Source organism: Botryllus schlosseri, chromosome 9 (genome assembly GCF_051294905.1).
Source record: "Botryllus schlosseri isolate E-star chromosome 9, Bs_hap1, whole genome shotgun sequence".
NCBI classification, from domain to species: domain Eukaryota; kingdom Metazoa; phylum Chordata; class Ascidiacea; order Stolidobranchia; family Styelidae; genus Botryllus; species Botryllus schlosseri.
In genome coordinates, this window is record NC_137244.1 from 27,554,165 (window position 1) to 27,580,482 (window position 26,318).

The 26,318-nt window shown below is 39.0% G+C and overlaps 3 protein-coding genes across 4 annotated transcripts in view; 2 read left to right on the forward strand and 1 right to left on the reverse strand.

The window, feature by feature from the left end:
- Positions 1-26,318, forward strand: part of LOC145445899 (lipoxygenase homology domain-containing protein 1-like) — a 251,303-nt gene that overhangs the window by 190,908 nt on the left and 34,077 nt on the right. The window contains exons 2-13 of the mRNA XM_080324055.1: positions 19,026-19,077; positions 19,140-19,266; positions 19,890-20,084; positions 20,461-20,621; positions 22,279-22,331; positions 22,390-22,492; positions 23,189-23,315; positions 23,441-23,517; positions 24,522-24,675; positions 24,736-24,826; positions 25,375-25,504; positions 26,126-26,243. Of these exons, the coding sequence (XP_080180181.1) occupies positions 19,026-19,077; positions 19,140-19,266; positions 19,890-20,084; positions 20,461-20,621; positions 22,279-22,331; positions 22,390-22,492; positions 23,189-23,315; positions 23,441-23,517; positions 24,522-24,675; positions 24,736-24,826; positions 25,375-25,504; positions 26,126-26,243 (1,388 nt within the window). The remainder of the gene's footprint in view (positions 1-19,025; positions 19,078-19,139; positions 19,267-19,889; positions 20,085-20,460; positions 20,622-22,278; positions 22,332-22,389; positions 22,493-23,188; positions 23,316-23,440; positions 23,518-24,521; positions 24,676-24,735; positions 24,827-25,374; positions 25,505-26,125; positions 26,244-26,318) is intronic.
- Positions 2,188-7,806, reverse strand: LOC145445917 (basigin-like). The gene is made up of 4 exons (XM_080324078.1): positions 7,291-7,806; positions 3,454-3,544; positions 2,928-3,041; positions 2,188-2,500 (listed from the first exon to the last, which is right to left on the reverse strand). Exons 1-4 carry the CDS (start codon positions 7,797-7,799, stop codon positions 2,402-2,404), a joined length of 813 nt encoding a protein of 270 aa, XP_080180204.1. The 5' UTR covers positions 7,800-7,806; the 3' UTR covers positions 2,188-2,401.
- LOC145445914 (uncharacterized) lies at positions 11,406-17,193 on the forward strand. Of its 2 annotated transcripts, none has more exons than XM_080324074.1 (5): positions 11,406-11,550; positions 13,171-13,271; positions 14,226-14,357; positions 15,545-15,672; positions 16,565-17,193. In XM_080324074.1, the coding sequence occupies exons 1-5, from the start codon at positions 11,421-11,423 to the stop codon at positions 16,980-16,982; spliced, it is 909 nt and encodes a 302-aa protein (XP_080180200.1). In that variant the 5' UTR covers positions 11,406-11,420; the 3' UTR covers positions 16,983-17,193. The 2 variants fall into 2 exon arrangements, with proteins under 2 accessions (XP_080180200.1, XP_080180201.1); XM_080324075.1 differs by having other exon boundaries at positions 11,406-11,493.

Sequence of the window (26,318 nt, forward strand, 5' to 3'; positions counted from 1 at the left end):
CAGCCTCGAATTTTTCATTGTTATGGAGATTGGGATTGACGTGATACAATTTCACTGAGGCGTGAGATTTGCCTGTGTCGACAACATATAGGACACTATGGTTACACACAATGTGCAATGCGATAAGACACAATGCGATGTAACGAACAAATAGGAGGATGCCGAACGCATCAGTAGGGATCCTTTACTCTAACATCCACCTCGGCCTAGAGTGCCCGATGTCACAGTTCTTTTCGATGTTGATCTTTTTTGAAGCCGCTGTCCTTTCTACTAGTTCTTTCCATTCCTTGTGAGTGCTTTCTTTGGGTCATATTTCTGGGCTTTTTTGGACAGCGGGGGAAGAGGAGCCCAGATGAACCTGCTATGGGAATCGAACCCGATCCACCGGCTTAGTAGGCACTTATCGTTACCACCACGCTAACTCCCCCGGTCGTGAACAGGGTCCGCAACCTCTAAATTTGCAACATTGATAACCGAATTCGTGATTTTGTAAGCTTGGGTAAGCAGGGTCTCGTTACGAACTAAAAAGGGTTCCGCGAAGACAGAGGTTGAAAAGCACTAATCGACGCTGATCATCATTATATTAAATTTTTATCAAATCACTACATCACAAGATTGCGATTAAATGAAAAGATAGGAGGAATCCGAAACGACTTGGTGTAGTATATTAATCAGACACCCTCCTAGGGCAACATCAACATCATTTATAAGAGAGATGTGCAAAGGATAACATGTAAGGGACCGACGAAAATGCATGTTGCATGTGTCGGTAAGCGAGGTCGATACTATATAGGAGATCCCCCAACCATGAAATGTGTATATCTCGTAACCGAGAGACATCCTGTTCTAGAGTACTTTGCCTCTAGAATAAAACTAGTGATTCGAGAGAGTCAGTAGACTCATTTGCCAAACCTACTTGTAACAATTAACGTCTGAAATATATTCGTAGTTTATGTCTTTTTGCGTATATCTGCGTAGATCTCACCAGGATACAGGATTCCAGGTTAAGTAGTCAGCCAGCTAAACCTATAATACTTTGATTAGCTATACTTCTACTCACCAGGAAATATATACCATGTATTAATCGTTGCAATACCATATGTCAGATTGTGGTCCGGTAATCTTGTGGGCGGACTAGTATCGAATTATCGAATGAATTAACGAGCGTCACAGATCTAAATCACACTCGATAATTGAATCAATACTATTGGTTCAGTAGAAATGCGATTTAGATCTGTGAAGGAGACCTATCTGGGATCTTCATTTGCTTCGTCGATGTTCAATTGTTCATGGCTTGTTCACACACACATGTTGGATTGATGAACTGCACAGCGCGTACACTGTGCTTATCTTCGAATGATGGAAATACACTGCTGGTTTATATTCGGCATATCAGATCTGGCAATGCAAGGCTTTATTTAATGACCTTATTCCATAGCCAATCAATCATATTCTGCTTCTTGATTGTAACCAAGAAGTAGAATATCTCATTTTGTCGCTAGCGTCTTGTATTCTCTGCATTACCTTTCATTCAGTGTGCATGCCTCTTATTTACTTCGCCTAGGCTAAGGTCAAGGTGGGTGTCTGATCTTAAAGGCTACTCCAAGTCGTTTCGACACCTTCCTATCTTTTCATTGTATCGCAGTCTTGTGATGTTTTGAAACGATGAAAATATTTATAAACCTGATCGATTGTAATTGAATCACACGGCTACCTGGGCATTATACCCGAGGAGAGATTAATTAGTCTGGTTGGCAACATTTATAGACGACTGCCGTAGGTCGTTTAACGGGCGCGATATTATGCGGCAAGTCCGTGATCTACTGATAGCGACTTACAACATACCCAACTGGCAGTAACTGATACTATAGAGACTACATCCTCTATACTGATACGAACGTAATGTGTAGGTTCTTTGACTGACAATGCAACAGTCGCCTTTTCCGTGTTTTGTACGGATGGAAATTAATTCAGGTAGTTTTCAAGTAGCAGGTCACAACATACACGAGTCTCTCTGTCTCTTACAATATACTGTATGCGCTTGGTTATATACCACGCGATAAGTCATGTGACGTATAATTCTTCATGGCGGATAGGACCGAGGCGGGGCTTTCCACACTACCCATTAAATTCGTTTCCTCTCCTGACTTATGAATAGTCCGAACCTGATTTCTCGCACACCAACCATACGATAAACATTTCAATATTTTGCGAACAAGGTCTAAACACGATTGAGATACGAAAAGAAAGTGTTAAACGATTTGGACATCACGCACAACATGAAGAAATTGAACACATCATTTCATAACAAGTACTATAGTGTCAAAGCAATCTCAGTAATAGGTCAAGTGCTGCAGAATCCGACCAGCTCACAGACTGGCGGTCGTATCGAGATATATTTCTACTTGTTTCCATGCCGATTTCTCATTTCCACCCCTTCATCGCGGTTCAATGGTTTTTCGTCCTCAGACGGTGAGAAGGTCGGTTTTTCCTTGTTGGCCTGCATCAAAATTGAAATTCACGCGTTTAAAGAAGCTTGAATGACCTGAGCCTCCGACGGGCATGGTTGTAGCCAAGTTTCAAGGTAACCAGTCACAAGCCTTCTTACTCGTAAAGTTTTGACTCGAGTCAAGTTGAGTCATATTCAGTTCACCACCGAGTCAAATCCAAGTCTTGGTGCAAAGGTTCGAGTCCGGGTCATGATCATTGATCAACTCATTTTTTAAAACTCTGCTCGGGCGAAATGAACCCATCACATTCAAAACATATTCATTTTGTCTCACTCTTAACCAGAGACAGAAGGTCAGTAAGAAGCAGTTCTACTTTGTCAAGGGGTTAAGATTTTAGACTACTTCAAAATTGTACTTTTTAGGCAAAAGATTTTGTCCAGCCCTGGTCAGGAGTAGAGCCAGAAACACAAAACAAACCTTCTTGCTTCTCTTCTCGTACACAAATATGATGACGATCAGAAGGACGACCTCAATAACAATACCAATGAACGGCCAGACAGCAGCGTAGCGGTTTTTCACTCTGACAAGAAGCTGCAATGAGAGGAGAAGAGTCACTTCTTGGTGAAGGCTTGAACCTCGACCAAATCGTACAAACTACCAGTCTAGTTACTTGGCGGTCAACTAACTACTGAGTTTTTGAATAGTTCTAGTTTGCATTCGAAGAAAAATTTTGTTGCCAAACAACTAGAAAACGAGTGTCGCTGTTTGGCGTGAAATGAGATTCCGGTGTTTTCTAGCTAACTAAGCTAGTCATTGATACTAACAGTGGTGGGGGCCAGGGCATGGGTTTTTGGGGTCGAAATCTTGTGTTAAGACTTGAAAAGGGAGTAGTGCAGCTTCTAGTTGGCAGGTTTGACAATTAAGTAATTCTAGTTGCAAGATTTGAACAAAAACTATTTCTAGTGGCTCATCTTCAAAATCCAGTAGTTTGTACAAGTCTAACCTCGACAGATCCATTTCCGGCAAAATTGCTGGCTGCACAAATAAAAGTGCTTTGTTCATCGTATGTGACATTGATGAACTTCAGCACAGATCTGAAAAACAGGATCATATAAATTGGTGGTCGACTTTTGGGTCTAGTGTACTTTGTTTTTCACATCAAGATAGCAGAATGGTGAAGCATCCAGCTTCTTGATTGGTAAGTCGTGGGTTCGATCCCCGGCCGAGTCAGACCAAAGACCTGATTAGTAACACTGGTATCCATGACTTCCCCGCTTGGCGCTCATGCATTACTGGGACAGTATGAAGGGACAGTGCAAGACTTAGAAAGCCATACAAGGCTATATTTGCACTTCCTTGTCCAGCGGCACTCCTGGTGTGCATATGGCGAAAAACCATCAAGGACAAAAATCAAGTATGTGCTTTCCTTTTCAAGATGCCCCTCACTTGGCTCACTGACCAAGGTTCCATATAAACATGTCAAAGGTTAAAGTGCTTACTATTTATTCAGGGATGGGGTGTCGTAGGAGCATGCATTACCCTTAGCCTCAACAACCCTACAATACCTCAATCGTCACCTTAAACACCAAATATAGCTTTACGATACCCAAACCCAGGATGGTAATGACCAGAGGTGGTCAGTAACGAAGTACTTCTACTTTTTGGAAGTACTCAAGTAGTTTTTCTCTACTTCTAGTACTTACTGAAGTAGACCTGATTTTCTCTATTTTTACTTCGTAATATTTTGTGATCTACTTACTTACTTTTCTCGCTATTTTCAGTTTGTCAAGTAGAAGTAGTTTAATCCCCCAATACCAAAGATAGCCTGAGGAAGTTCGAGGCTGTTTTCACGGAGTCCCAACATTTTATATTCATAAAAGTCAAGTAAAGCCCAGAAATTACATTGCGCTTCGCGCATAGTAGTGATGGAGTGACAAATTTTTTTCACGAAAGTATCAGTGAATATAATTTGGGTACCGGATTGCTTGGTTCCTCTCACACCGCATTGTCGCCCATATCAAATATTTCATCATAGTAACGTTTCAAACTACCTTTTCACAATCTAGCAATTACTTATCATACCGTAATCTAGCAGCCCATTACGTGTCTTGCTAATCTGGAAAATCCAGCTTTTTTGAAGGTTACACCTGTTTTAGCAGATCACCTTTCAAGCTTTATGGACGAAAGACACATTTTCCGCTGTTTAGAACTGGTATTTGTATTTCTCTTTCAATTGCGAGTATCATACTTTGGGTTCTAATTTCTTTCAGTTCTTTTGTCTGCAGAACATACATGTTGAAGCATAAAAGCAAGTGTAGTAATGCAACTATTTTCCGAAAATAAAGCTACACTAACTATGACTTTTACGATCCAAAATATTTGTTATCAACGTCTACCATAGGCGCTGAACTCAGGTATGCTAGGTATGCCGCGCATACCTAGGAATTTTTTTGGGTATGCGGCATACCCAGAATTCGGTTTGGTCTGCGTTTCGTAGTGCTGCTGAACACGTAAGTAAACCGACAGCAATACGTTCAGGCGCTTAACGAAACTCCGTCCTTCAGTTACAATTCAGTTGTCCGTATTTTATCAGTGTTGCGCGGGGCCACGGCCAATTAGCCGGAAGCGCGTTTCCAATTTGCGAGAATCGTTTGTGCACATTTACTTCGTTTCCATGCTCGGCCGACGCTCGGCCGAAAGGCCATGACGCATGCGTTGTACATGTCGGCCGTGTTTCCATGACCAGGCGTAATCCGACCGTGACTTGGCCGAACTAGGTGCGCGAAGCGATCGCAACGACGTTTTTTGGGTTACTTTATGTAATAATTTCATAATAATCACAAGATTGCGATAAATGACTCGATAGGAATGAGCCGAGATGACGTGTAGCGGTCATTCAGTCAAACAGCACGCTTTGACCTTGAATACGTAGGCCTAAATCCATCCAACATGTAAAATGGTCATGATGAACCCAATTGCTTAAAACTAACAGAAGATAAAATGGTGGCATATCTTAGTATGTGCCGGCCGGAACTATCGCTTCTTCTGTGATTGTGATGTCAGACTGGCTCAGACATTGAACAATGAACATGGACGGAATTGATTGAAATACATACTGACCGTGAACAGACAGCGGCGTAATTGATTTTGACTAACGCTAATACTAAAACAGAACGATCAGAAAATGTCTTGCAGGCTCTTGATATTGAAACTTCTAACTCCTATGAAATCAAAGTCACTAATGAATAGAGTCCAGAACAGACTTTCTATTTGGGAAAATAATTCCTGCAACCTTATTAGCCGTCGCCGAAGATGCGTATTCATTTGTTCTCGAGGCGGAGCGATTGAAATCTCCCGAATGTCGGCGCGTGTGTTGGCGAATATGTTGCGGAGATTGCGAGCTCGCTAATTGACTACACAGTCGCACGCGTTGGTAATCTTATGGTAGCGTGATGTGTCGAGTATATTACACAAGGATGCCGATCCGATCGATGTATTATCGGCATTGGTGCATGTTCTTAACCATAATAAACTGATGCTACCTTGGTAAATTTGAAATGGATTCAGTCAATTCGGCAAGCGGCCGGCTGCCTACGCTGCCTGCCTAATCATATCGTAATTTTGTCACCATATACAAGTGCCAGGTGATATTGAACGCTTGCGAGTCGGCTAATTTGCCAATTCTGGCGCACTATGACGTCATCGATCTCGCATACCTAGGGAAAATCAGAGTTCAGCGCCTATGACGTCTACTAATCGCGCAAATAGATGAAACCGTATCCGATACAACTCCTACGTATTGCTCTTCACCTAAGCTTGGAGCCTTATAATATGGGGTAGGGGGCCATGCCATGATATTCTTTGAAAACGGGGTCTTCTAGTAAACAAAGGGTTAGTATCGCATTTTCATATCAATACTATAATTTGCATCCCATGATGCGGAACAATATTATTGCTTATTCTGTCGAAAATTGATTCCTCCTGGGATGCATCAATACGAATCAAGTTCTCTGCACCTGCCGCATTGCTCAATTCGCAGCTTTTAACATTCCATGCGAACGAGCTAAGACTGTTTTCAAAACTACGTACTTGAGCAGCTTCAAAGTCAGTCAATTCTACTTTTACTTCAAGTAGTTTCAGGTGGCTTATTGAATAAGTACTTCTACTCGTGCTTGAGTAGATTTTTTGCCGCTACTTCGACTTCTAGTTGAGTAGCTTTCTCGACTACTTTGACCACCTCTGGTAATGACTCAAGTATCAATTTTTCATTGACAAGACTTTGCTTGAGTCATTTTTGTGAAAATGGAAAATGATTCGACTTGATCTCTAGACATTTTATAAGATTCGATTAAAGTATCGTGTATCAGGAACTATACATGAAAAATAGGCCAGAAACTGTCTTTTATCTGTTTGAATAAACATTTTCACAGTGAGAAGTATTTTATGAATGCGATGCATTTGTTATCATATCACCCAAGAGTTTCACAGAATTGAGTTGAACTCAATATTGAACAGTGAACACTGCGAGTCGGACCAGACCCGTTGCTCCCTGACTTTGACGTGTCTTTAAAATGACTTGACTCGAGTCAAAACAATAGAAGTAAAATGCACTTTTGACTTGGTTACAAACCTGCCCAAACCTTAATCTAAACTCAACACCAATTTTACGATAAATCGAACATTAATTTTAGGATACGCCAACCTGTCCCTAATTCTAAGAAACTGTAACTCAACGATAAACGCCATGAATTTTGACATGGTCATGGGGCCCTGATTATTGATGGTCATGTCTGTTGCTGTGGAAAAGAAAGTACGTTAGACCCTGATTCTTGTCACAAACCTAGTGCCGTTGGTGGTGATCTCATAATTTGCGTTAATCGGTGACACCATCACTGGATCTTGATTCTCCACGGATCCTCGTCTCGACCATACGAACGTAGGCTTGGGGTAGGAGTCGCTTTCACAAGTAATTTCTCGGTTATGATCACCCTCATTGTAGGTAACCGACGTTCTTGCATTCACAAAAGCAGGTTCAGAGAAAACCCCCACAGTGTATGTCGCAACGGTAGCGTTGTTCTTTGTACAAGTGTATTTTCCTCTTTCATTTACGGTGACTGTAATGTTGGCAGGCAACTGCTGTGTGACTACACCTGCTGGATCCTGGAATTCCCAGTTCAGAGAATCATTGGCCGCAACTGATTGTACATCCCCACATTGTAGGTCAACTGAATCGGTCAGCAGACGGACTTGTTGCTGAGCTACTGCCACACTCAACAATGAGATCAAAAATAGTGTAATATAACTAATATCCATAGCACTATATACTGGAAAAAGAATCAAAAAAATCATATAACCGTCCCAATGGCCTGAACTTCACTGACGGTGGTGTTTCGATCACCATAGGGATGGCCGGCTGGGCAGAATGATTTGAGTACTTGAATCTAAATCGAGTATTCATTCTAATGATTCAAGTCGAGTAGTGAGAGATGAGAACTGAGAACACTAACAATGATTCAAAGTTATCAGATTATATATCATATGAATCCCATTTAACCTGTACAAGTGTACATTGCGCAGGCTATAATTATGTCAGTGTCAGGTAGGGTTCCGTCTCCCGTATATATGTGTATACGCCAACTTTGGTATGGGCCACTGCCATATCAGGCGAGTGTGACATCACATATATGCTTGTCAAGCTCTGTGATTGTAAGAAAAAGGCTACAGACTCACCCATGTTCCTCACAGTCATGAGACCAGCAGAGTCTTTGACTCAGCTAGAGATATGTAATTTTTGCTGTCTATAGTAAATTAATTTGAAAATAGGGAATTTGGGTTCGAGTCTATGTATGTGCATGTTTGGATTAGACTTATTTATGGTTTCAAAGCTATAGAAATATGCCATCTATAGAGAATAGTTATAATGCTTTGTCAATCTCTACGATCTTGAAATTAAGGTAACAATCACCAAGATGGAGTGTTTAAGGCGTGGGCCTTTCAGCAGGTTGGGGTATGGGCCGGCCCATACCTTAATAGGCTGGGCTATGGGACAGCATAGCATATACCTGAAATCAATATTTGATTGATCCTATTAGATATATTTATAACTACAATACAGAAGGCATTGGTCTTATCCCTCCCATATACAATCACTTGAAAGTAAATCATGAAACCTACAAAAAAGGCCAGTTTTCAGAATCACATCTGAGCTCGGCAATATGAAAAGTTAAAGCATGGGAGGTATCAGAAAGAGAAGCATGCTGTCAGCACAAAACTGGTAGAGCCACGTTAAACAGGTATCTGGAAAAAAACAGGAGATGAATCTCACACGAAAATGATTTCAAAATCGTTTGCCAATAGGCCCAATACTGTCTTTAATGAAGAGGAGAAAAGTTTGTTAGCACAGTATGTCATCATATGCTCCAAGATGTATTATGGTTTGTCATTCCCACTTTACCAGGAGATAGAGCTGTGATATTTGGATTTGATGCGGTAGTTGAGGCGAAAGAAGCATATTTGATAGTGATTTTCATGATACATATTTCCAGTAATCTGGTTTCGTTATGAGTTATGACTTATGATCAATACAGGAATTGATCAATACAGGAATTGGTATAAATGAATTGTTCACTTCCAGACCAGCTTTATATCAGTATATCCAAATTGTTGGTAACTGTGACAAGAGTTGAGGTGTTTAGGATAATGAATTGCAATTATTGATTCAATACAGACAGCGGCCCAAACCTCGTCACCCCCCCGGCCCGTACCTCAGCGTAATTTTTATCTACAAAAATGATGTGCGCTATTGTCAAAAAATTTGATGTCACCTCCAAATACATGGGTAATTTAGCTCAATTCTATCAGTAATAGTTAGCCATATAACTAATGATTGTCTGTATCAAAATTTTAGAATATTGGACCAAGTTATATACCTTGGGAAGATTTGGTGGCCCATACCTATACATATACCTATACTCATTCTCCTCTACCTGCCGGCTGCCGATACTTCGAAGAAACCTCAGAATATATGTGAATCTTCATAAATTTTTCAGGGACCAAGTATTCACCATGACGTTATAAGAACCACCCTGTGAACGTGAAAACCTTATTGATATTGTACAATTTGATGCTGTGAAAGTAGTATAATTTTATTTTGTCAACAACACTTTACTCAATTGAAACGGGAAAGAGGTGATGGAGCCTTTTTTTTCGATAAAGCATTCACCATGACGTTACATTAATCACCCTGTGAACGTGAAAACCTTATTGAAATTGTACAATTTGATGCTGCTAAAGTAGTATAATTTTATGTTGTCAACAACATTTCACTCAATTCTAACGGGAAGGAGGTGATGGAGCCTTTTTTTTTTCGATAAAGCATTCACCATGACATTACAAAAATCACCCTGTGAACGTGAAAACCTTATTGATATTGTACAATTTGATGCTGTCAGAGTAGTAGGGCCTATAATCTTATGTTGTCAACAACATTTCACTCAATTTAAACGGGAAAGAGGTGATGGAGCCTTTTTCTTCGATAAAGCAGGTACATATCGACGCAACTGGAGAGGGAACTAGGTTAATTCATCATCTGTTATGACCTCGTGTAGAGGGGTGGGGGTAGCAACCCAGACTGGAAACAGTGGTTGTTTTCGTCAACAAGTTGCGCGTGACAGTAGGGATTCTTTCATAGAATAATTAAGTAATTAAACAGAATGTTGCGCTTGCGCTTTACAATGAACGCAAGCAACCGTGGCATTTGCGCAACAGCGAATATACGATGTAACCCTAGTCCGGTGTATACCAGGTCTATTTCAGCACATATTGTCGTCTAATAAGTAATTCAGTATCGAATCAGAGCGAAAAATATTTCCGCCACGCGGATGAAATTTTTCAATCACGCGAGAAATATTTCTGTCACGCACAACATGTTGTCGAAAACAACTACCGATTCCAGTCTGGACTCTGGGTAGCAACTGACTTCATCCAGCATACCCCACTGAAATCTCGGTACGATGAGCAGCGACGATTTTCCAAGTCAAAGTAATTCAATAAAAAATATTTAAAAAATAAAACATACAGTGTGAGCACAGGACACCGAATCCATAAAGGCGGCAGCAAAGCCTGAATACGGATTGCCTAAAGTACCGACTCCGACTTCTGAATATACCTCAATCTTAGTACTGCTCAAACCCCTGTCCTTTGAGATCAATGCGGAAAATCAATGATACAATTTCACCGTGGTCGCTATTTTGCGCGAACGAAGACCGCCTCCCACCACAGCGATCGATTAAAATCTCTGCAGAAGCCTAAAGTGCTGTGGGGGTGCGGATGCGGATTAGCATTCAGCTCAGCTGCTGCGCGATTACGCAATATTTGTTGCACAAAGAATGACCTTTCACACAATCCATTGAGAATTCACAAGTGTCAGCCGAAAATATTAGGGTTTATTTCAATATGCATATATATTTAATTGCATAATTATGAAGAATGAAAATGTACAACTGAATCGCTTAATAGGAATCCATTCGTCGAGGGTTTCCATTTCCCAGGCACATTTCATTTACGTGGAGTCACGGACTCTCGAGAATGGTACTCAGTCATTCTTTGCCCAGTATGCAGTGACTATTTCTTTCTTTTATCCTTATTCGTGTTTTGACCGACACTTTACCCATAGCAATTAACTGGCAATTTTCAACGTTGTAAATTGCTATGGTGTACCGCAGCATCAGGAACTTTATCTCGACTTGATGACCACACGCCTTCAAAATGTGAGGGCATGTTCTCATGTACTGTTGCAAACTTTATTTGAACAAATATCATAATAATCTATATCTATGGATAACTAACCAATATAGTTTGTTATCTCATGGAAAACTGAATTCAGGTTATCTACACTTTATTACCATGTACGTGTCGTACATTTATATAGCTCAGTGACGTTCATGTAGCAGTTTATGCCGTTATGCCGTCATGCGTACAGAAGATGTTGTGTTTACATTTTGGTTCATTTGTGGATGGCTACTGTGCTATGCACAATATGCAGGTGCTGGGCAAGTAGTTGTTGGTTGGACTTTTCGGTATAGCTATGCTGTTATTTTAGGTATGTTTCCAATTTATCGTTATGTTAAGAAAGCGCCTAATATCCTGGCACTTTTTATCGCACATCTATTTCTATCAGTTTTAGCAGCCAAGAAACTGTTCACAATTCACACTATATGCTACACTACAAAAAATAATTTGTAGTTTTGGTCTCAAATTTAAGACATTGAGAAGATTTGCTCTCATTTTCAGCAAATGTAGTCTTACTGATGAAATGAAGTCTTAAAATTGAGACTGATTCGGCTTTTCAAGACCATATTAAATTGTAGAGATTGATTATTCGGTCTTAAAATTGAGACTGATTCAGCTTTATAAGACCATATTGAATTTTCAAGATTATTCTGTCTTAAAATTAAGACTGATCAAACTTTTTAAGACCATATTGAATTGTCAAGATTATTCTGTCTTAAAATTAAGACTGATTCAGCTTTATAAGACCATATTGAATTGTCAAGATTATTCTGTCTTAAAATTAAGACTGATCAAACTTTTTAAGACCATATTGAATTGTCAAGATTATTCGGTCTTAAAATTAAGACTGATTCAGCTTTATAAGACCATATTCAATTGTCAAGATTATTCGGTCTTAAAATTACGACTGATCAAACTTAAGACCACATTGAATTATCAAGATTATTAGGTCTTAAACTGAGACCAATAAACACTTCTTAAAAGACTCATTGTGCTTATTGGGACAGTTTTTGATGTATCAGTTTTTCCGGTCTTGTTTTTAAGACAAATTTTGCTAATCAGGAAACATCATGGTCCGTGGTCTTATAAATCAGAATGGTCAGGGATATCTAGAACTTCCCTGCAGAATGGTAAACTGTCATGAGCCAGGAACACAAGACGTAATTAGCTTTCTTCAACAAATTTTGATCCATCAAAGGTCATTGCAAATACAATCTAGCGGTGGCTTGAGAGCGGAGAGCCAAAACGTATTTGGTGGTGCCATGTTTGTCGATTTCTCGCTGGTCACATGTCACACTTCAAATAAGTAAAATACAGAATGCATTTGCGCCAGAACAAGAATTCAAAGTACTGTACCTTGTCACTTTTCGCTGACACAATGGTGGTGGCATGTCGCACCCACCACAAATACTATTATATACTCTAATTCAACTATATATTGTATTGAGGATTGTATACAAAGTGGTAAGTGGAATGTACAATGATAATGTTTTGTAATAGGTATCTAAGGTATGTTAGGCTTCCCTTCATGCAGAGCCTAACAGGCTTAGGGCCTAACACTGACATGTGAATACCCCCAAAGCACTCGCAGTATTTTGATGTAATTTGTCTCTTGATTTTAAGCTACAACGGTCTTATTTTCAAGCAGTTTCGGTCTTAATTTTGAGACGAAAAATTCAAAAATTCTTAAAGTGACTTTTTATAAAAAAAAAGTCTTATTTTCAAGCAATTTCGGTCTTAATTTTGAGACGAAAAATTCTTGTTAAGACCGATTAGTTTTTAAGACCGATTGGTCTTTAAGACATTTTTTAATAAAAAGTCACTTTAAGATAATAAGACCAAAATTGTCTTATTATTTTTTGTAGTGTAATGCCTCATGGAGTAATGTTGTTATTGCATTGATGTGTTTGTTTAAATTCATTACGGCTAGGTGGACCATCGGACCTGTCTTTGATGGCAGACTTGTTGAAGTATGCCGAGGATTTCTTGTGTGAGATGATCGACGAAGCTGTTCTTGGGACTTGCTTTGAGGTGCGTTCCAGAGAAGAGATATTGACACATTAATAGAATCTGATAATGCAATACAATACAAACGCAAACAATTTCTACTAAATCAATACCAGTCAGCCCTCTAGTTTTCCGGACCACTACCTGACATACCGAACCAATCTTACCTTCTGACACATGCCATCTGTTTTTGTCGCCTGTCCTTTTATATCATCTTCTCTACTTTTCATTCAGTGTGCATGCCTCTTCTGTACATCGCTTCTCGAGGCCAAGTGTGTGTCTGATTTCAAAGACTACTCCGAGTCGTTTTGACACCTTCCTATCTTTTCATTGTATCACAGTCTTGTGGTGTTTTGAAATGATGAAATTGTTGATACTAAATTGAATTGAATGATAGGATATATTCCTATTGAAATAAACCCGAAAATATTCAATTTAAGTTCTTTGCCTCCGAAAGTATCTTCTAACAAATTTCTCTCACAAAATACTGCTGATCTCAGAATCGGAATGTAAATCAACCCCAAAGGCTTCTATGGTATTTTAGTAACAATTTTTGAGTTGGGGAGGAGTTTGCACTGTTGGTGATTCCTATCTGTTCATTATATTGGAATGTGTCGTATCGTAACATCGTAATTTGTGTGTGTTTTATGTCTTGGGTAGGTGGAGGTGAATAGTAGCATCACCGGTTTCTATATTTTTGAAAACTGAAGATATCAAGCATTTCCTAAAAAACTTGAGCTTTTTTTCTGGATGTGTCCATTGTCATAGATTTTTAATACATGTTTAAAATGCTTCGATAGGATCGACCAATTAAGGTTTACAGTCAGCGATGGTGGAAAATAGTATCGGAACTATAATTCTTGTTGATGAATTCATTTCAGTGCTCGAAACCACTCACTACCGGTACTCGACTCGAATCATTGGAATTGATACTCGATTCAGACTCGAGTACTCGAATCACGACTTTCTTTTCCGTAGGTCCATCGCGCATTACGACTCGGCACTTTGTTTCTTGACGAAGTCGATCCATCTGAAGAGGAGAGGTACAAATTATGCGAGCAAGTCGGCTTTGACATCTTTGGAGTCCCAAAGTCTGGAAGTAAAAAGCCGGTATTTTGGCGCGACAAGTTTTTTCATTTTATATTTGATTGAATTCAGTATATTGCGAACGAAAGTGCGGCTCATAGGATAAATTTTTTGAAGAGCTAATGTTATTAGGAACTGGATTCGGTTTCCTATGTGCTTTGTAGCGGACTTGGACAACTTGATAATTTTATTCAACCACATAATTCCGTCTAATCAGACTGATTGTAGCGAAATGTCGGCAATTTAAAGTTTGTAAAATGTTTCTATGCTCTCATATTAATTCTGATCTAATTTCTGCTTTCCCTGAGAATGCTATAGGAGAACTATATTTTGTGAAACGAACCAAGATTGCTGTACGGACGTCGGACATTTTCTATTCTCATGCATGAATAATGAGAATGAACTCTGTTCCGGTTTTTCTTGCAAATTCAAATTCCAAGTTTTCTTGACTTCACTAATTCTGATTTAATTTGAAAAAAACTGTTGGTGTCATTTTTCGTCCAATCTAATTTGTAAAAAGCTGAAAATTTTCTAATGTCTAGAATTGATATGAGCTGAACTTGATTTTTGTTGTTGTGTTTCTTTTGCGATTTCAGTTATTCTAATTCTTACCTAATTTGTAAAGGCTGAAAATTATCTAGTTGGAATGAATTGAAATGAAAAATACTTGATTTTTTTGTGGTATTTCTTTTGTGAATTGGATAATTCTGATTGTAATCTAATTTGGTTAAAAAAACTGTATCCATCATTTTAATTGTAACTCAAAGAGCTTCTTGGAGGTAAAGAGCTTCAATATACAATTGAATAATATGAAATGAAATGAAATGAAACGCAATATTTTCAGCTGAAACTCGTCAGGGGTATTCGTTAGCAAGTGGTAGAGAATTGGAAAGAACATTCTATATCAACCATTGCATTGCAAAATATGATGTTACCTACCGGCATGAAATTTCGAATAATCTGGGCGGCGAAGAGAGAGCTTTTAAACTCAATGTACTATTGTGAGAAGGTACACAAACTTGGTCGGCGTATTTTGATAAAAGTCAACTCCAAGGCACCCAAATGAAAGTGTGAGCAACCTGTAGTTTGGAAAAGCTGGAAATCTTTCAGTTGTCCAAGCATGCTCTCCATTGATCTCAGCAACAGTGTCAATTAGCTTGCTGAATTTCTCAACCAATACGCAGTTGGTGGCAGAATGGTCTCCGTTACAGATCGAGTGTGAATGCCCGAATTGCAAACGAACTTTGGCGGCCACCCGATTTGCGCCTCATCTAGAAAAGTGCATGGGAATGGGCAGGAATTCGAGCCGTATCGCTTCACAACGGATTGCAAACAGCGGGTTAGATTTGCTACCCTTGCTTCACTTGTTGCTAAAGTGATGGTCAAAGTAGTCAGCGTTGATACTCAAGTAGAAGTAAAACGAATGACTTAAGTTTACACACGATTAGAAGTAGCAATTTACAGGACATGGCAAAACTACTTTATTTCTGAAAAAGGACTTGAAGAAGTAATTCCAGAAAGTAGAGTAAGCATTCAATTAACTACAAGCAGGAAAAATCCACGCAAGTCCTACTTTTGAAAAAGTAAAATCAGAAGTTTTAAAAGTAGTTTTACCTAAAAGACTGTTCAAGTAAAATGGGAGGAGTAGTATAAAAACATGCGGACTTGTGTAAGTATTATCCTAAGGTTAATAAGTGAGTAGTTTTAGCTAACAAACTGTTCAGGTATAGAAGTGGCAATATTCTGAAACCACTTTCGATTGAGTGAGTACTGTAATTGGGCAAAATCTACCTGGGCACATAGAAGTACACAGCTACTGACCACCCCCAGCCCCAGTTATAGTTGAATTATAGTTATATAGAATATGGCTTATCTCCATTTTTTCAAATTTTGAGAACCATTTTTCAAATTGATAAAAAATCAAGCTTTGCAAGTTTTTGGGACATGTTTATGTTTTACGGATTGTTTTAAAGTTAACCATGGCCAAGATATGGCCATAAGCAAAGGAAAACTTTACATAAAATTGATTTTCTTAAAATGTATAAGTGGACATAAGCTATTTTCTTTCTACAGCGACGATATAGAGAATATTGAATTATAGCATATAGTTATATAGAATTGTACTACAGTTTAATGTTGCAAACTGAAAAATGACAGTTTGCTTGAATTTTAGCAGCAGAATTACTTGTGTATGTGTATACTGGTGCAAACCTAACCCTACTCCTTTTCAGGAAACAGTCGGTTACCGATGTCAACGATGACGAAGCAGATTATGACGCCGATTGGATAGCCGGCTACGAAGGCGCCTCTCGGAGATCTACCAAAAAACGAAAGTCCGACAAAGTGTCCTCCTCTCCCAGAGTCAAAAGCCAGCTCACAAAATCAAAACTTCAACCCGGTATCGGACGTACCACCGATCAAAACGAAAATATTCAAATAGACGTGGTCAACGGAGGCTTAGTTGTGACGCCTGAACTGGCTTCGACGCCTAAAATACGAATCAAGTCCCCGTTTGACCCCTCGTTAGGAACTTGGGAGCCTGCCAGTGTCGAGTCCAGACCTCCGGACGTTTCACGAAAAAAAAGCAAGCATTCGAGTTCGAAAAAAAAGAAGCGACAAAATATTTCACAAAATTATTCTTATTCTTGACCGATGTTAAGTTTTCATTGCAACCGCGAATAGACAATGTCAGCTTTCGGATTTATTGTGAGAGATCATGAGCATTTTGTCATGAGTGTGAGTGTTACTTGTGTGCTTTGCATCGGATTATTGATGAAAAAGAGTTTTGGTCACCATCTGAAGAATATCTGTTTCGAATTTGCATAAACTTGAATTTGAAATATATGTTAGTCTGTTCGCAGTTGGTCTGCTCTTTTTGAAAGTACCAGGACAATTGAATTGAATAGTATTTTCAATTCATATTGAAATCCGGATATTTTCGGCTGATCATCGCCAGTAGAGAATTAGAAGAACTGGGTGGTTTCTGTGTTTTGAATCAAACCAGTCGTGAGTTTGGGTTAAACTGCGACAAGACTAATGAAGAGTGTCTAATAATATATATCCGTGCTACAGGAGTATGAGATATAAGTTGGCTTGCTCTTTTCAAAGGTATCAGAGCCACACGTCTTGAAGTTGTGAGATGAAGCCCGTATTCAAGAACAATTCTTGGTACTCACCACAGTCACGCGCAGCCCGGGTTCCTGAAACAAAAATAAATGCGATTTAATCACGTAACTCAACCTTAAGTTCAAGGTTTGTTTGAGGCGCACATTCTTGAGTATGAGTTTCTTGTCAGGAATCACGATATTCTAAAAGACACTCGGTGGTTTGAGGACGTTGGACTGTCAGCTAAACACTGTAACGCCGCAGTTAAAGGGAACTTGTATTCGGCCCACTTCTAATGCCAGAGAGGTTTCTGTGTTTGAATCAAACCAGTTTTGAGTTCTGGTTAAACTGTAATAACTCTTCAGCAATATGCATGGTCCTATGTTGCCTGTACAGTGCACAATGTATCTGAGTCGAGTATTGGGTGATGATTCATTGTCGTTTTATATATTCAAGAAAATGAGGCGAACAAACCCGAAAATATGTCTGATTGCCCGATTAAGTTCAATGTGGAATACTTCATTTGCTTTCGCATAAAAGGTAGATATTTGAGCAGGTCAAGAAATATCGAGTATATCTTATGCTGATTGATTCGATAAAAGGACAAAGTGATGAAAAAGATTGAGGCATTCTGTGTCTTAGGCGAGGTCGCTATTTCGGATCGTAGTCTGTAATCTAGCGGGCTGTTTAGTATTCATTCAGTAGATTCGGCTTATACTTCGACTTGAATGTGTCAGTACGTACATGCCCGACGACCGTCTTATAGGCTACGAGATACTGCTCCAAAGGTATCCAAATCCGAAACAGAATTTCGACTTGAATATATAAAATATTCTCAAATTTGGTGGTCGTTATTCTATATATACTATACAATTATACATCTCAGGCTCAGCTCCGTGTAATCATGGATATCTAGAACTTCTAACCTTACAATATCTAGCTATCCAAGTAGTTATGTTGATGGTGCAATATCCATGAGTACCGAATACTGTGCAATGTGCATGCATATTTTCTGTACCACCACCACTGCCGTGTGTTATGCATTTTGGTTGGATGAAAATAAAGACTCTCTCTCTCTCTCTGAGTAATCCAGTCACGCTCGACAAGCCGTGATAAAGGTTGCCACAGTAATGAATGTAAACAACCTAAAGTTTACTCGTGGAACCGTAAGAAAGTTACCGGAAACTCATCTGTTGCGGTGGATTTTAGTTTTATCGAAGCGCAGATTAGTACTTCATACACAGCAGGACAGAGTACATGTTCCAAAAATCAGCCCAGGGTTGAAATTATATTGTTTTTTTACAGTTTAATTCAGGGTATCCTCCAAATGTCAAATTGTGCCTGAATGCCGAGGAGATGTTTAGCCACTGTAACTGGTCCATAGGTCAAGTGGAAACTGGCTGGAAATGATATTTCGTACCTACATTCGATGAACAGATTCCAGAATACATTGTTCACAAAAATTCCTATTTATCCTGATAAATTTCCTCCCAGTCCCAGGGAGTTACGTATGCCACTGCCAGCAGCAGCCCATGCCGTTACCATATTTATCTGATGCGAAGATTATATGTTATTCTGTTTTTACAGAATACCATTTATTGTTCTCGTTGAGCCATGGAAGCATCATAACAACAGCAAAGTAAGATAACATGTTTCTTTTCTGTCATAGATAAATCATTCTCAATGAATATTTCATCACAGATGCAGTTCATGAATTCCTCTCCGGTGATGACGATGATCCTGCAGCCGGACTTTACCCCTCCCCGGCCGCAGATGATATCGTACATGGTCACACCCCCCGACAACCGGACCCATGCGAGAGAAAGAGGTTTAGAGCATTGATGTTTTCAGTACTGTAACAGTTCATAATTCAGCACGGTTGTAATGACTCGAGTCATGTCTTATGACTCGTGTCAATATTTTTTGTGACTCGACTTGACTCGAGTCAGCTTCTTCATTTTGGAAAATAACTCGACATGACCTGAGTCAATTTGTATAATGACTTGACTTGTACTCAAGTACCGAGTGATATGAATTGTGACAAATCAAGCCACACTCTTGTCTTGGTTTTAGACCTAATTGGACATTGAATTAGATAGAAGTAGTGTTAGTGCAAGTAGGTAAAACCTACTTGAGTACTTTGCTAAAGTAGAAGTAATTTTTTACTGACCATCTCTGGTTGAGAGTGAGATAAATCAGTATGTTATGAATGCGACGGACTCGTTTCACTCAAGCAGAGTTGTAAAAAATGAGTTGAACATATGACTTGAACTCGAGACTGGATAGGAATAAACAGCAAGCCTAGGGCTTATGATTCGGACTCGGGGCGATTTTAAAATGACTCAACTTGACTCAATGGTGAATTGAATATGACTTGAGCCAAAATTACAAATGCAAGATTGATTTCTGACTTGGTCATAACCCTGAATAACAGCATTCTATTCTTTTCAGTTACAAGAAAGTATCCTCCACCACCTCGGTCGCACAGTTACACGGATTCTTCCACCACGACGCGACGTAGCACGACGAGATTGTTCAACCAATCGACGCAGACGCAGATGCCTGAGCGACCGGCCAGGATTCTTCAACGACCATCTTCTTCTGATTCCTCAAGATTCAGTGCCTCAGCTCGAGCTCCATATGCAGGTTAGCAATTTTAACTAAGCCGTTCACACTTTCTTTTGCGTAAAATTTCGTGTAAAATTCACCTACCTAGTGTGCGTCTAATCTAGAAATAGTATATTTAGCTTAAACCATCTGTTTGCTTTGATTACCGGAATTTGAATTTCCTGTGACGTGACAATTTTTGATAGGATTGTTGATATACAATGTTATTTCAAGTTCTCTACTAGTTGCTAATGAGTGTCGGCTGAAAATAGTCAGGTTCATTTCAATATCAATATACTTGTTGTTTAAGTTCTGTACCTCCAAGAAGCTCTTCTGTCTTTTTTATTTTTCTATTTACTTATTTAATATTGTCGGTGCAATCTTTTTCGTTACCATTGCATTGATTATGTCGCAGCTCGTCTGGAAGTTACATCTGGGTCGCGTGGAATGAATTATCACCCCCCTGTACCAAGCAATGCTTCCATTCCAACCTACGACCCTACGAGAGATCGACATATGATGGATTTCTATGCAAAGAAATTCGGAGTCACTCCCAGACCCCCTGCAAGACCCATGGTAAGTGACTTTGTTTTATTCTCGTCTGTGCTATTGACTTCAAATATCATTAATAAAGCAGCTTATGGAAACATAAGTGTGAAAATTTTGTTGCAATTGTTTCCTATTTTCTTTTTAAACTTTTTTCATACTTTTTCTAGTTACTTGTTTCATGTAGTTTCATTGGAAACAGTAAATGTGCCAAATCATATTTACATGCATACATAACTGTTGTGACGGTACGTCACGTGCAGTGGCATACGCTAAGGAAGTGGGTTCAACATCGAAACCCTGTCCTTCTGAAATGCCATTGTTGTCTCCCATATTTATAAGCTCATTCATGATTCAGCAATTGGTCTCACATTCTGAATTGGTATCGGAAAAGGAACAGCTGAAGTTACACAGATTTGCAATAACTATTCATTTTCATGTTTCCACTTTGTGTGAAAATATGTTTTCACAGTTTTCAATTGAATAGTATATTCATTTTGAAAGGAACCCGAATATTTTCGGCTGACACTCGTCAGGGGTAATCGTCAGCAACTAGTAGAGGATTGGAAAGAACATTCTGTATCAATAATCGTATCTCAAAATATCGAGGTGACAAATTTCGTGTCGTCGGGAGGGGAAGCTCACACTTTCATCCGTGTGCCCTGGAGTCGACCTTTATCAAAATACGTCAGCCCAAGCTTCTGTCAACAAAAGGACTTAGTGTACCGTCTTAAAATAGGACATTGAACGTTCTCTTATTTGAGATTTCATGCTGGTGCCATCATATTTCGAGATACGATTGTTGATATGCAATGTTCTTTCCAATTCTCTACTAGTTACTGACGATTACCCTTGACCAATGTTCCCTTTAAGCTGCAAACGTGGGCAAATACGCAGTGCTGACACTGTCTCTGCGCACAGAAAATCTAAGTTGCGCACAAAAAATCCGAAGTGATGATCTTTTTTTTTTAATCGTTACGCACTGTTGTCCGAGGGTCTGCGCAGCGAGTTGGTGAGTGTGCGCAGACACGTCAAAAATTAGAGGGAACATTGCCCCTGACGAGTGTCAGCTGAAAATATCCGGGTTCATTTCAATATGAATATATTGAAGTTCTGTACCTCAAAGAAGCTCTTCAACAGTTTTGTTCTTTTAACACTTTGCTGATGCAAAATTCATTTTGTGAACAATCAATAATTGTCAATAAATTTACAGTACCGTAATATATTAGATATGTAATTCGGTAGATTTTTGTTTTTATGATTATTGGGTTAAGAACCACTGATATAATTATACGGTATAATATGCGTATTTCATATTAAATAAATCATTACACATATTATTGCATTAAACTTTTTACAACATATATCATAATTTATAAATAACAAATAGACCTATATATATATGACAGTACAATATAACCAGCTGACTTAATCAATAAATCAATAATCGCCATATCATATTTTCCTCTGAACAAGACACACACAATGTAAAATGTTTTACACAAGACACAATGTGATGAATGAACGGGTAAGAGGATGGCGAAACGACCAGTTGTGATCTCTTGATCTGGTATCCACCTTGGTCTAGTGTCCGGCTCATTGGTTGTATCGCCGGCCACCATTTCACTGAATTATTCTCTCTTATTTTGAAAATAAAATGCTTTCAAATGCTGTTCTTCTCCAACAGTCTGCCCCCGAACGATCGTACCGATTCGGATCAGCTAGAAACCGGCACGGAGGGTGAGTGGGTGAGATCTAAGCTTCGATGAAAGTGTCGTCATTTCGAATTGTTGCGCAGAGACACTTACATTCAACGTAAAAGAAAATCAAGCAAACGTGAAGCAGATTACAAAGTGACAGTAACTACTGGAGAGAAAGCAAACTGCGGGACTGACGCTCGGGTTTGTTTGATATCGACTAGAGCCCGATCGGTCTCTCAGTATTGGGTCATTACCAGTAAAACCGATGCTGCCACCGATAATCCCTATATATCCAGATGATATTCAAAAGATTCGACATGTAGATTAAGGAGCATTTCCAAAACTGTATGGTATTGATTTGAACTGCTTTACAGCTATTGCTATGCTGCAAGCAGAGGTGGTCAGTAATGCAGTACTATTACTTTTTCAGAATACTCAAGTAGGTTTTGCCTACTCGCTCTAATTACTCAAGTGGTTATGGTTTTAGAGTACTTCTTCTAGCTAAGAGAGTTCAGTTTTTCAGTCAAAACTAAGGCTAGTACACTTGACTCTGACCTATTTGGAAATCGCTACTTTTACTTGCACTGGAGCAGAAATTTATGACATTCCACTTCCACTGGAGTACCAATGATGACTACTTTGATCACCTCTGCCTGTGATCTATAAGAAATAGATCAATATTCCCAGTCTATTCGTTACAGATTATAATTCTTTGACTCCCTATCACCTTGTTGTGACATTGCGAAAATTGCTGATATTTTTTTTACCTCTCCTGGCTGATACCGATAATTCATTTAAATCGTGATATTGAATCGATATTATCAACAAACCGGCAATTGGTAGGGCTTTAATCTCGCCTTCCTACATTTGATTGAGAATAATGACTTCTTCTTTCAGGTATATATTCGAATATTTGGCCGGAAAGGGAAAACTACAAAGAAAAGGCTTTACAAAAAGTCAGGGCAGTCCAACATTAACATGTTCCGTTTCTCCAAAGGATCATCGTACAGTTTCAAAATAAAAGGTGTGTGTTTAACCTCTCGAGAAGTAGTATTAGAGCCTTGGTGTTTTACACTGTATCGCAATCTTGCGGTGTTTTGGAAGGATAAAATTGATAATAATAAACTGAAACTGTAACTGTTCTGTCAGATGTCGACGTCGGCCAGATCAAGAGCATCGTCATCGAGCACGATGGAATTGAGGAAAGACATAGTTGGTTTCTCGAGGTCGGTTGAAATCAACACCTTTCTATAACCTTGTGCCATCAGTGGTGTAATGTGATTGAATTATTAAGCAGGATTATATTGATTCCAATCTCTCGACTCTTGCCCTGAGTCTTGGAAAATGAGTCAGCACCTCTTGAGTCACTCTGTACAGACATATGTTTATGATCTTGAATTCTTACATCTGGTGTTCCCAACCTTTTTTACACCATGGCCCCCTTTGAAAATATAAAAATCAATGAGAAAATTAGGAAGCGTTATAAAACTGCTGTTTAAACATAACATGATATGAATACAACACCTAATAAATATGACAGTGAATTCATTAGATATTACATCTTCAGTATTATGTGATGGTTGAGCTTGTTTTTGCTTTGAAATTGTCTTAATTGCTGATTCAATGATGGAAAGGACCAGTCGTACGACATATTGAATTTTCAAGACACTGCACTGCTTTGTCTTCAGCAGTAAAGACATTAAATTTTTTTCGGTATATTATAGTAGACTTGGAGATGATAATTTCTTAACTTTTCCATGCCCCCCACTAAAACAAGCTCATGGCCCCCCTAGGCATCCCCAGTTTTTAATCATTGTATGTCAGAATCAAAGTGATGTTTAAAGTTGAACTACCAAGGCTGGAGAAAATTGTTGTTTAGAAAAAATTGATGCTTCTTCTTGTGTTTTTTTGTGGCCGGATACCAAGCCTGTTAGTCAGTTATGTCTAAATTCGACTTACGAACCAATATTTGTCATTCACAATTCGCATGCTTATTAGAGTGAGCCTTGATTTGATATGAGCCTAACTTGATATTTATTGCATTTCTTTCTTATGAGGAACTGACTTCAATTTCGTTTTTGTGAATGTTCTAATAGTGGTTCTAATCTGATCTGAAAGAGAAATTGTGTAGTTTACTAGCTATAGTTGTAATTCTAATCTAATTTGAAAAAAAATTCCAGTTTTTCAACTCTGCCAACCTCCACATAACATAAAAGTTCTTTCCAATCAGAAAGTGACCATCACCAAGAAAGGGCGCTCCTACACATTTGTTTGCGGGCGTTGGTTTTCTCTTTTCAAAGAAGATTGCCAATTATCGAGAGAAATCAACGCTGTCTCTGGAAAGAACGCAAAGAACGCCGATTATCAAATCACCACCGTGACAGGTTTTCAAGTTTTGCATCTCAAATGAGTGAAAATCAATGACAACGCGATTGTTGATTCAGGAGATAAACGAGGCGCCGGAACGGATGCTCACGTTTTCATTACGATCTATGGATCCAAAGGAACCACTCCTAGGCTTCAACTGAGAGACGAGTAGGTTTTTTCACGTCTACGGCTGTGCAAAATCAAGTACCTGACAAATTCGATTCAGAAGCGACTGTTAGGCTTCGAGCATCACTTATTACAATATCACAACTGTGATATAATAATAATGCGAGAATACCAAGTATGTACCTTTTATGCGGCCCCAAACAATATAATGCAAGTACTACATCACCATGCACACCATGGCTAGTTCATTCCACATTGTGACAATGCCGTGGGAGGATCACGACAGAAATGTGATTTTCACTAACACGGGAAACTTTGTGCTACATGTTTCGTATGCTGTGATACGAGCAATCAAGGTTTGCAGCCATCCATAGTGGAAAATAGTATCCAAACTATATTTCACATTGATAAATCAACTCCAAGTGGCAAGGAGCGTATCATTTCAGTATTCTAAAAAATAATCTCTCACAACTCAACACGATTCCTTAGAATTATTACACGATTCACATTTTTATACTTGAATCATTGAGCCCAGCCCTGTTCTCGTTGCGCCCTTGCCGTGTGGTGCTGACTTTTTGACTTTTATGCAGAGGTCGAAAGAAATTTGAGCGCGGAAAATCGGACGAATTCATGCTCCGAACGGTCAACGTCGGAAAGATTCGAAAAATTCGTATGGAGATCGACAATCAAGGATTTGCTCCTGCCTGGTTTCTTGACAGGGTAAAAATTGATTTTTCGTTTCTTTTCTGATGAAATGACGTCTTAATAAGATTTCCTCTCTATAAATACAACCAACTGATTTCGATATAATGAAATCCAGATTCCTCGCTCCTAATTGTTAAAATCTGTATAAAAAAAATCCTTTCCTAAGTTGAGCATCTATTCCCAGTGTCATCAATATCTTTCAAATTCTATGCTTGCAATGTATTGAACTCTGCTATTAAAAATTCCTAGGTTAGTATCGGTACTAAACTTGAATGTTGCTTTCAGGACTACATCCATTGCGGTATAATTTATAACTCAGGATCTTGGTTACATTAAGATCTTAATTTCAGGAACGCATAATTCTGTCTGGATGCAATCCGTTTTGAATATTCAATCGAATCAATCATGTCTTCGTAATGAAACAAACCCGGATATTTACGGTTGACTCTAGTTACGGGGTATTCATCATCAACAATCGTATCACCAAACACAATGTTCTTTCCGATTCTATGCTTGTTGCTGACGATCACCCCTGACGAGTGTCAGCCGAAAATATTCGAGTTTATTTCAATAACAAGATACTATTCAATTGTATATCGATGTTCTAAGAGTCTCATCTCAACGTCTGTATTGTAGGTCGTGATCGTGACGGCAACAGGTCGTATTTTTTTCCCTTGTGGCGAATGGCTGAGCGACGACGAACAACTTTATCGAGATCTCATCGGGAATGAGGATCCTTCTGGAGTGGCTAAGAGTGAGCTCAACAGACACACAGCACAAATTCGCCAGATTGACCACAATAGCAACTGAATTTCTCCCGATATATCAG